The following is an 11,731-nucleotide window of genomic DNA, read 5'->3' as shown; positions in this document are numbered from 1 at the left end:
CAACTTAAATAACTCCATACCAAAAAAGGATCTATACATCTAAGTGGTATGGCCAGTTTCTCTCTCCTTATGCTCAGGCCAAGGAAGTAACAGCAGTAAACAGTGTGCTTTTGCAATACCCCTCCCAGTGACTCTCTTGGAGAAGTCCACACCCAAGCCCAAGGGTGTGTCTTACTTTCTTCTGGACGGCCTCTTTCTCGTAACTCTCATGCTTAAAATATATTTTAAATTATCTTTAATAAATCCTAACTCTGCCTCATAAAAAAGGAACATCACTTCCATTCTTGGAAAGCCTCGAAATTCCAGTACGACGGTGTAGTCAGTATTATTCTCATTTTGCACTTGAGGAAATTTTCAGGCCAAGTCAAGAACTTGACTATGGATTCCTTGATTGGCCCTCAAGATGTCCTAATTCCCAGAAGCTTTGGTGTGAAAGGGATTTTGTATCGATGATTAAGTTGAAGATCTGGACCTGAGGAAATCATCATGAACGATGTTAGTAGACCCAATGTAATCTTGCAAGTCACTGTAAGAGGAGCGATTGCATTAGAGGTAATAATATAAAGTATTACAGTGGAGACTAGAAAATGGAGCAATACCTTAAAGAAGCCATGGGCTAAAAAACACAGACAGCTTTCGGGAACCCCAAACCCTCAAGGCACTGAAGTGCATCTGAAGGAAGCACAACTTTACTAACACTAGTTTTACTCCTGCTGTCCTTTTTGGACTCCAGATCTCCTGGAATGTAAGGTAACAAGTTCCTAATCAAGAATGACACAGTAGCCCAAGCTGGTGTGGAACTCAGTACGTACCTCCAGCTACTCAAACAATCCTCCTGCCTCTGCCTTCTGACTGCTCCAATAACAGGTGTGAGCTACCACGCCCAGCTAGATCATTGGGCAGATCAGGCCCCAAATGGTTTCTACCTCCGTGGCCGTTACTTCAGTAGTCATTTGGATGTTCGAGAATGCTTTTCAAATAAATTGCAAATACGTCTGTCAAGCTCTAAAAGGCTTTGTTCTTTAGAATACACTAAGTTAACCTTAGCTTTTCTGTTATACTTTGTGATTGTATATGACAATGAAGAAATTAGGAGTTCTGATTGGGTGAGAACAGCACTTCAGTTTACAGATCAGCCTTGGATATTTGAGAGACACAGAGGGTGCTGACAATTAAAACTGACACCACTTGAGGGTAATAGGTACAGAATGCCAAAAGCTGCTCAAGTCCATTTCAACCTTTTCCATCAGTTGAGACTACTGCTGCTGTCACCTCGGTCTTTCACCTTGCCAAGAGCCTTCCCTTTCAGGCAGGCATGGTAGCACATCACATGCCTTAAATCCAGTAGAGGTAGGAGGATCTCTGTGAGTTCGAGGACAACCATGGCCTATATGGAGAGTTCTAGAACAGCTGAGGGAACAAAACAGAGAGGGCTGTCTCAAAAAGGGGGATGAGGGGACTTGCGTTTTGTAACTTCCTTCCAATTCATGAGCCATGTCCACAAATTGAAAGATAAAAACACACAGCAAGGCTGGCAAGTCCTACTCAAAGCAGACGACTCTATTTCTCAGTATCTACCCTCACTCCAAGGACCCCTGGCGTCTTAACCCAGCCTTCCCAGGACAAAAGCTCCTTCACTTTGGTAAATATGCAAGGGTTTGAAACCTTATCGGCTGCACTGCTGCTCATTGCGCAGTCTCCTTTACAGGCAGAAAGGGGTGAGGAATGGGAACACAGGAGCGCAATCCCGAGACACCCATCCTGTGCCTAGCTTTCCTTTTCTAACAGAATCACCCCCTATATTCGCTATGGAAGGTAGAAACTAGCTCTCACAATTGAATTTTTTTTAATCTTTTCAATTTAATGGTGTGCTGGGTATGTGAACACGTGTTAGGTAGGTTGACCATGGTCTTCCTCCAAGTATGGCAGCTGGAGTTACTCAAAAGAGCCCTAAGATCCAGCTAAGTCATTCCTAGAAGGAATGAGGAATGTTCTCTGATCCTCACGGTGGATTTCCTCCATGGGCTCCCACACCTCCCTCCCAGCCATACAGGTTTCTGGCCAGACGCACATGGTGTCGGGAGGTGACAAAACAGCTGTGGTTCGAGACTTTCACTAATTAAGCTGCTTGGGGGTGGGGGGTCACTTACGCTCCTGTCAGCAAGCCCAATAAATTCACCGGCTCAGCAAGCTGGCCTTGGGTGGACTCCCTCCTTCTGTTTGTTGTTAGTGCTCTATCTGCGGTGAGCAGTCATTTACTCACATTTCCCCAGGAAAAGTTCAGGCAGTGAATGGGATCTTCACAGTGCCTAGGGCTCCCACAAATCAAGCAAAGCTCATGTAGGGTGGATACTATATCAAGAATTTATTAGACACTACAAAGGAGAAGAGGCCATACACATTCCTTTGTCTCTTGTTCTAAGTGACAGCACCAGGGCAGTGGGATCGGAAAGACAACAGACTTTTGTCCCCTACCTGAATGTGTGCTGCTGCCTCTGGTCCTGGTACAGCATGGATTAACAGCTGAAACAGCCAAACAACCCCAAATAACACAACGAGGGTAGAGGGGGCTGGATGACTTAACACAGCAACACTTGACAACATTTTTTTAAAACAACACTATAATTATAAAGTTGAAGGCACATCTTCGGCAGAAATATCAATTACATGCGCATGAGGAAAAAATAAACTAAACTACTGTAACGAAATATTGCACAAAGTTGCCCGCTCCTGTTTTGGATTCTAACCAAAGTTTTACAATACATTTCTTTAAAAACACAAGGTTGAGACACCTGGTTATGGCTACAAAAGTTAATTATTAACAACATCATTAAAGAAGCTAATATGATTGAGGAATAAGAATTTTAGGATTTGTGTTCTATCTAGTTACTCACACCAGACTAAAGGACGTAAGAAAGTTAGTGTCAAAGTTGGTAAAGATTTGGCATGAATCTGTATGTTTATATTTGGTACAGAAATAGGTCTTTTTAATACAGAAAACAAAATAACTCAAAGGAGTGATTATCAGGAATGTCTATATGAAGAAAAGAAGAAGAAGGAGGAGGAAGAGGAGGAGGAGGAGGAGAATTATTATTATTAACCAGATGCCTCATACAAAGAAAATAACAAAGTAGAATAAAATAAATATTATGAAAAATAATTTTAAAACAGAAACTACACATAATGGAAAAATCCTCTACTATATCTTTTTGATTTTAAGCTGTGTACAGAAAAGATATGCACACTCACATTTTTGGAAACATCTTATCTATAGTGCTATTTCAATCATTCTCTATATCTAGCTGAATGAAGACATTTTTAAAAAATTAAAGCATAATATAAAATTATTTGTTCATAAGGCATCAAATTTAACATACTAAAATGTTGATACTAAAGTAGGAAAAGCAACATTTCTACTTCACACCTAACAACTATACTTTTAAAACTACAAGAGTAAATATTTGAGTTGTATTTTAATCTTTAAATTCAAAAAGCATCTTTGGATATTTAAGTTCAAAGGTGGCCCCTAGCCAAATCTGTATTAGCACTGGACAACAAAGTGTCCATGATGCTTTCTGACAGGGACAATGGTTGCTGGGTAAGTAAGGAAGTAACAAAGAACGTATAAAGAACCTCAAAGCAGATGTGTGTTCTTTCTCCCTCTCTGCCTCTCTCCGTCTGTCTCTCTGTGTATGTACATCTACACATACACACATGCACGCACAAAACCTGTTCTGAGCAGTGGCTCATTACCTAAACTAGTGGCCACCTGAAAGCAATGTGCTTGATCCCCTCTCTAAATGACCCTCCTCTCCTAGGAATACAGCTGCTCTCAAACAGGTTCTCTTCTGGCAGTGAGGCCTGAAATGCTATTCTCACTGTCCTCTAACATGACGTGGAGGCTAGAGGAGGACTCAACAACATATGCGTAACCAAAGGAGAAACTGGCTGAGGACTGAGGGACTTGTATTCTCAATCTGGATCCAGAACAAGAAAAAACTATTATAAATATCCAGTTTAGCTTTCTTCTAGAAGTCAATGAGTTTTACTATGATGATCTGCTAGAATTAAGAAACAAATATCCAAACTCAAACTGTTAAGACAGCATAGGTACTGGTTTAAAATACAGTTTAAGCATATAAACTTAATCATACTTCATTAAAACAGGTTTGCCTTTCTAGATTAATAGCACCTTCATCAAAAGTTTCACCTCTCTAAGATAGCTAAGATAGAAGTTAGGTCTTTCCCAAATCTGGAAAGACCGCAGTGAAGAATGTAAACGTTTTTGGGTGTTGGGTGTGAAAGGACTAGGAGAGAAAGGGGGTGGAGAGGACAAAACCCATTCTCCATTTCACTTTATACTCCAGTAATATAAAAATTATTTTTATATTCAATATTGACTTGAAAAGGAGAAATGAACATTTTCAGAGCACAAATTATATGTTAAGCATTGTGCTAGTAGCTTAAAGTATGGGATGAAAATGAAAGATTAGGAGTTTATAAGCACAAATATTTTGAATGAAAGAACAACATATTTGATTACAAGATATCATAAACCAGGGATATTCTGATTTCTCTATAACAGTTTGGTGTATATCTCAATAAAAGCAGCTCTGTGTGATAAGAATATTTTAAATTCATTTTGATAAGTTATCTAAAACATAAGAGGTAACTAAAATTTTATTAAATTACAATATACCAGCCAAGTGATTTTATCCCAAAAGATGAATTTAATGAGTCCAAGTACTTTTCTATGGCCTACATATGTTAATATATTAGTGTTACTCTTTGAAGAACTTTTCAGTGAAAGAGGTTCAAATGTTAAGTTTCTAGATGGGGACGGATGGACAGACGCCATCCACTATGAACAAAGCTGAACTCAACAAGAAGGTACTGAAAGCCAGCACAGGGCTAGGGAAACTGAATGAAGACTCGGAGATTTCTGCCAACAGTGAACAGAACTCACAATGTGATTAGAAAAGTAAGATTTCAGAAGAGCTGTCAGTTACAAAAACGCTTTAAGACAGGGTCTTAGTGTATCTAGTCAAGGCTGGCTTTGAACTTGTAACCCTTTGGCCTCATTCCAAGTGATTGTTGTCAGTTACTTTTAATCAAAGAAAAACCACATAAACTTGGCTCACTTGAAAGAAGATGTCACAAGCTGTCCTGTAGGCGATGGGAAACTGAAGGTCAAGGACACAGAATTATGAGGTGAAAGCAAGCCTATAATAAATAAGGCACATCTATTTTAGGACAGTCGCAACTGTTTTCCTTCTAAACTAGGTGCTAGGTACAGTGCTTTCAAAGCCATTGCTCCCAAGTGGGGCAAGGATACAGGCTCAAGGATACCCTCAAGGTCATGCTCTCAAATCTTCACATTTTTAATTGTCCTGTCTTTGGGCACTTTTTTTTTTTGGTCAAATAAAAATGATCTGCCCTATTAGCAAAAGTTAGCAACTTCTAACTATAGAGCTTGTTCTAACTTGCTGCTCTACCCTCTGTATCCCTAATCAAACAAAACTGCTGGGAATTTGTTTTACATAATGCCAGGTTCAGAGCTCCTGCCCTGAGAAAGGTATTTTTGCCATTAACAATTAAAACTCAGATAGAATCCTGCACATAAGAGCATGAGATTGACGTAAGATCCTTCTACATCAACGTAAGTGCTGTGTCAGTGCACATGAACTTCGACTAGCAGCATCCCCAAAGGCCTGTTACAGTGTGGTGTCGTCATCTTCCCGGAAGTCTCCCACCAGAAGTGAGTGCTTATCAGGCTCACTAGTGACGACGCTGTTGAGGGAGCGTTTGTCAGACAGCAGTGAATTTATGGAGGCTCTGCTGTAATTGACAATCCGGTCCAGTAAACCCAGTCTTGGAGAATTTCTGGAGGTATCATCTATTCCAACGTGAACGCTGATTTCTGAAGGACTCCTCTGTCCTGTGTGGCTCCGGGGACGCAACTCATAATTGTCATATGTTGGCTTCCTGTAACTGGATGGAAATTTAAAGCAATCAAATGTTAGCTACATGCTTGTTGTGTCTACAAACAAAAGGAGATTTACCCAGTATGAAATGTGCAAAAGTGGCTACCGCTAAGAAACTTGCTTAGAACGAACTTCATGCTGTCACCCAATCCGAAGTCCTGTTTCTCAAAGCTAATATATGACACTGAGCTCTACTCTGGGTTTATGCCTGCAATGCATACACAACACAAAAATAACAACGACTTAGCTTTTTCTTTTTGATTTGACACGGTATCTTTACTATGTAGCTTAGGCTACACTATCTGATTCTCTCACCCCTTCCTCTGAGTGCTGGGATTACAAGTGGGTACCACCACACACAGCTTGCTAATATTTATTAGATACTACCCTGTAATTCTTTTTTTCTTTCTCTTTTTTAAAATTTATTTTTATTTTAAATTTATTTTACGACCCAAATGCTGCCCCCTTCCTGGGCCCCCTTCCCAGGGTTCCTCCCTGACATTCCCCCTCCCCCAGTTGTTTGGGAGTCTGGGAAGCCGGCTCAGTGGATCAAGTGCTTGCTATAAAAGACTGAGGGCCTGAATTAGGATCCCTAGCACCCACGTAAAAGCTGAGTATGCTGACTGGCATCTGTGATCTCACTGCTAAGGAGGTGAAGCAGGAGTCTGGAGGCTTATTTCCAGTTGAACTGAACTGGTGAACCCCAGATTCAGTCAGAGACTCTCACTCAAAATATAATGTAAAGAAAAATAGAAGACACTCGATGTAGACCTCTGACCTCTACGTACATGTATATACATGTGCATACCTACATGTACACAGGTGCATGTCAGACACACATACACATCTTGCCTTACCCCAATAACACAAGAATCAAATCTCCTAAAAAAAAACCCTTGCTGTTAGTCTATGAAATAGCAAGCGTCAGCATACTCACAGCTTGAGGAAAAGGGAAGAAAGTACCACAGAGACAGATGAAGCGGCCATGGCTGCGGATCCCATCCAGGGTTGTAAAACCAAGCCGATGGGCAGAAAAACTCCTGGAAACAAGTTTGGAATAGAGTAAACAGTACTAAATGAATTATCAGCACACATTTCGAACACGTGCAAAATTTATTTTGTCACGTCTTCAGCGTTTTATCCTCTTGTTTGTGGAGATGTATGTTGCTGTCAATTTTTCCTTAGAATATACTTGTGCCTATTTCCTGTACTCATTTTTAAGAGTTTCCCTAGGGTGCGTGCTAGGGGGAGACACTGCTGTGTGCTGACAGCTGTAGCTGGGTATTCTTCACTTCTCTAGTGTGCCGGCATTCCGGACCAGCTAGTTGGCTGGCCTTCCTTCAGCCTCCCAGCCCGGCGTAGGTGCAGATCCCAGCCCGGCGTAGGTGCAGATCCCAGCCCAGCGTAGGTGCAGATGCAGCTGCCCTGAACTGGGAAGGCCATGCTCTACCAAATCACACACACTTGCTTGTTCTTTTCTTCCTTTTCTCTGCTTGCTTGTTTCCTTCCTTCCTTTCTGTTTCTGAGGCAAGGTTTCACTATGGAGCCCTATCTGGATTTTCCTATTTTTCTTACACTAATCAGCACTTAGATGATTAAAATAAAAAGTCTTTTGCTGCATGATTTAATCTAACTGGACATTGCTTCATCAGCATTTATGTGCCCGAGGGCTAAATATCTCTGCAGTTAGTTTACATTTTGAGGCAGAGAGAAGGAGAAGGTGAGAACTACTTCTCTCCTCACTGTCTCCTCGTCTATCAGTTCTCAGAGAGTGTTCTCTCTTGTCATTATTAATGTAGGAAGTCAGAGACGATTATTACACAAGACTGTTAGCGTTTACTGTTCCTATTCCTACAGTCACTCTGTCACTTGATCTCCTAGTGTAAAGGAACACCTGCTGACCACAAGAGAACCTTACAGGAAAAGCAGGAAAGTCAGAACTATGGGAAAAGAGCAAACAGATGCAGGGGCAAAACGACCAGAAGGAAACTTAAAATGGTAACAGTGGTTGTATTTAAGTAGCAAAGTTATGTGTAAATTTCTTTTATGCAGTAAAAATAAGTGTGTAAGTAAATAAATTATATACATCTATCTTATTTTTAAAAAGATTTATTTTTAATTTTAATTATGTGTGTGTATACCTGTGTGTCGGCACAGATTTTCTGTACCATTTTTTCAACATTTGCTTAGGTGTGAAAATTTTCAAATTATAACATTAGAGGGAAATTTTTTTAAAGTATTAAGATGTTTATAAATTTTTAGGTTATAATAAATTCGTTGAACATTACTGCTTTTAACAGTGCCACTCACCACACTAGCAGAATAAATGGAAAAACTAAGGTCAGAACAAAAATTAGTAAGTCTATTCTTTCAATGTCATAGGTATCTAATGACTTTAACCACAAAAATAAAAACTGTTAGCTCTTGCATACCAGCAGCGATGGGAATTCCAATCAGATTATAAATCAGAGCAAAGACAAAATTGATTCGAATCCTCTTGACTGTTTTCCTTGACAAGTCAATACTTGCCACAACATCCAGAAGGTCATTCTGAGAAGAGAGATCAGTGATATTAGTGACAGACCAATTCACCAGGACCGTCTCTACATGTTACTGTATAACAGGAGTATGTATGCTGTGGGACACACTGGGAATTAAGCACAGATTTCAGATACTGCTAAGCCTTAAGTCAAGGTTGGAAAACTTTTTTTTTTTTTTAGATTTTTTTTTGAGGGTTCTAAAAACATTTTCATGGTTGTGTGCTAGTATAATGACTGAATATTTAAATAATGTCAGTGAATATTGTTGCAAATAATTATATTATTGTTAAGTCTTCTTTTTCACATCAGAAGCTTGTGATTCTTGTTTGTATTGCTGGCCTGAGAAAGTCAGTCAGTAGTAAGCCTATCCATCTGTCTACTCCACACTCTGTGTTTTCCTGGCTAGGAGCATGGCCTTGAGGCAGGATCACTACAGTTTGGTTACAGTACGATCACTAAGCACGTCAGGCAATCTGCCATTCCTCACGCCTCAGACCGCAGGACCTACTTAGTGTATAGTAGTGCCCGCTAACTGACGCACCACTGGAGCCCTAGGACTTACCCTTATCAAAACCACGTCAGCTGCTTCGATGGCTACATCTGTGCCTGTGCCGATGGCAATTCCGACGCTTGCCATTGCCAGAGCTGGAGAGTCATTGATTCCATCTCCTACCATGGCTACGCGCTTTCCCTCCTCCTGAAGCTGCTTCACCTTAGCAACTTTGTGGGAAGGCAGAACTTCGGCAAACACCTTAGTAATGCCAACCTGGGTGAAGGAAAGCAGCTCCTGTCACTTCAGGAAGTGATATTAAGCACTGCGAATAATGCTCAGCTCAGAATAATGAGCCGTCATTTTGAACCTGCCAAACATTTTCATTTTTTTTTTATTTTTGGTTCTTTTTTTCGGAGCTGGGGACCGAACCCAGGGCCTTGCGCTTGCTAGGCAAGCGCTCTGCCACTGAGCTAAATCTCCAACCCCACATTTTCATTTTAAAAGACTGAAAACAATCCAGTGATAATGGAGAGAAATAAGCATTCCTCTTTTTATTTTTAAAAATTATTTATTTTTATTTTGTGTGCATGGGAGTTTTGCCTGCATGTATGTCTGTGTGAGAGTGTAGGATCCCCTGGAATTGGAATTACAGAGGGCTAGAATTTTCCATGTAGATGCTGGGAATTGAACCCACGTCCTCCTGAAGGGGCACCAGTGCTTTTAACTGGTGAGCCATCTCTTCAGCCCTGACATTCTTCTTTTCAAAAAGACGTATTCATTTTTACCTTATGTTTTGCCTGTGTATATGTGCTAACACTGTACATGTGTCTCACACTCACAGAGACCAAAAGTGGGTGCTGGATGCCCCATAACTGGAATTAAAGATGGTTATGAGCTACTGTGTATGTGTTGAGAATCAAACTTGGGTCCTCTGCAAGAGTAGCTAGTACTCTTAATGGCAGAGTCATCTCTCCAGCCGTGATCAGTCTTCTGCACTGCTTGTATGTACGGAATGACACTGTCTTCAGGCAGACAGCATTGGTCAAAGTGTGCACATCATCTGCTCTAGAAAAGGATAGACTCTTTTGTGTCCTAATATATCAGACACATTTTTTACTGCCTGTTTTAAAAATGAAAAATCCAAAACCACCTAAATGTCCACCACTAGGGGATGGTAACATAAATTATCATCCTTCTATACTACAGAATTCCATGCAATAGTCTAGAAGGAATGAAATAATTTTATATGTTAAGATCTGCAGAACATCAAATACACATACACACACACACACACACCCTACTAGATAAACTGTAGAATGATCCAATTAGTGCTGGAATAGCAGAACTCCATGCTTCTATACAGGCATACACAAAAAAAGCAATGCAGGAGAACTTGACAGAAATGAGGAAAATGTTACAAAATCTTTACAACTTTATGTAAGAATTTACATAAGAATGTGCTCATATAGTCCTTCTTAATTTACTAGAAAGGGACCATTAAGATGGCTCAGAGGGTAAAGGTATTTATTTACCATCAAGCCTGATGACCGAGTTTAGTCCTTCGAATCCACACAGTAAAAAAAAAAAAAAAAAAAAAAAAAGAGAGAGAGAGAGAGAGAACCCAACTCCCACAAGTTTGTCCTCTGATCTACACACACTGTGTGTCACATGCATGTACACAATGCACCCTAAATGCATACCTAATAGGAGAAAAAGCATTCCGAGTTTTTTGTAATTGAAAAATGGTGGAGGTTAAACAAATATAGGCTTAAAAAAAAGGTATGTCAATAATGAAGACAGTATAAGTAATATGACATCCTTAGCACTTAAATGGAAGAAAAAATTATATATTTAGAATCAGATGTTAGCACATGTTCGTATCCCAATAACTAAGTAAACCAGTTAGTTACCTGAGAAGCAATAGACCGAGCTGTTTTACTGTTGTCTCCAGTCATCAGAACTACTTCCAAACCCATAGATTTCAGAATGTGCACAGCCAGCTCTGCCTCAGGTTTCACAGTATCAGCAATAGCGATCAAGCCACACAGTTCATCTAATACAGGAAGAGCAGAAAAACAGTTGGAATATGGTGAATGAAGAATAACAGAATAAATAATAGAATAACATTTCAGAAAGAAATTAATTTTGCTAAACTGTTCAGAGCTGGTTTAACTCAAACATCCTGATCTCATATAAACTTTATATTATATGTTCTGTGATAAGCTTTCATATTTGGCTGTGAAATATTCATAAAAGAGATATATTAAATGAAAATGGAAAGATGTCATTGAACATTAAAAACCACTCACCCTTAGGTATTAAACACATTTTGCTAATTTAAAAGCAAACAGCATGAAAAAACAATAGGTAAACAGGATAAAACTGATATTTTATATTAGGGGGAAACTGCATGAGAACTCGAATTCAAATTCTGAAACATTGATACTATCTTAATACTGTGGTGTCAAGACAAGAGGAGCACTGGGGTTTGCTTGCTGTCAGTCTAGTTCCAGGTTCACTGAGAGACCCTGACTTAAGGGGATAAGGTAGCAAGTGACAAGGCAAGGCATTAGGGTGCTTCCCTGACAATCTGAGTTGGATCTTCAAGGTCCATATGTTGAAAGGATTCTTACTAGTTGCCCTTTGACCTCCACCTATACACCTTGGAACATATGTGCTCTGATATATATATATATATACAGGTAGACAGATGC

General features: G+C 39.9%; 1 protein-coding gene across 6 annotated transcripts in view; it reads right to left on the bottom strand.

Moving 5' to 3' along the window:
* Positions 1-2,341: 2,341 nt before the first annotated feature.
* Atp7a (ATPase copper transporting alpha) overlaps positions 2,342-11,731 on the bottom strand; it is a 107,460-nt gene continuing 98,070 nt past the window's right edge. For 5 of the 6 annotated variants that reach the window (XM_039099486.2, XM_063279806.1, XM_006256995.5 and 2 more), the window contains 5 exons: positions 10,928-11,070; positions 9,087-9,290; positions 8,417-8,534; positions 6,922-7,024; positions 2,342-5,991 (listed from right to left, as the gene is read on the bottom strand). In XM_039099486.2, the coding sequence (XP_038955414.1) occupies positions 5,715-5,991; positions 6,922-7,024; positions 8,417-8,534; positions 9,087-9,290; positions 10,928-11,070 (845 nt within the window). In that variant the 3' untranslated portion in view covers positions 2,342-5,714. 6 annotated transcript variants of the gene reach the window in all.

Source organism: Rattus norvegicus, chromosome X, assembly GCF_036323735.1.
Source record: "Rattus norvegicus strain BN/NHsdMcwi chromosome X, GRCr8, whole genome shotgun sequence".
NCBI lineage: Eukaryota > Metazoa > Chordata > Mammalia > Rodentia > Muridae > Rattus > Rattus norvegicus.
Note: the sequence above shows the minus strand (reverse complement) of the source record. Positions and strands in the feature narration are given on the sequence as shown.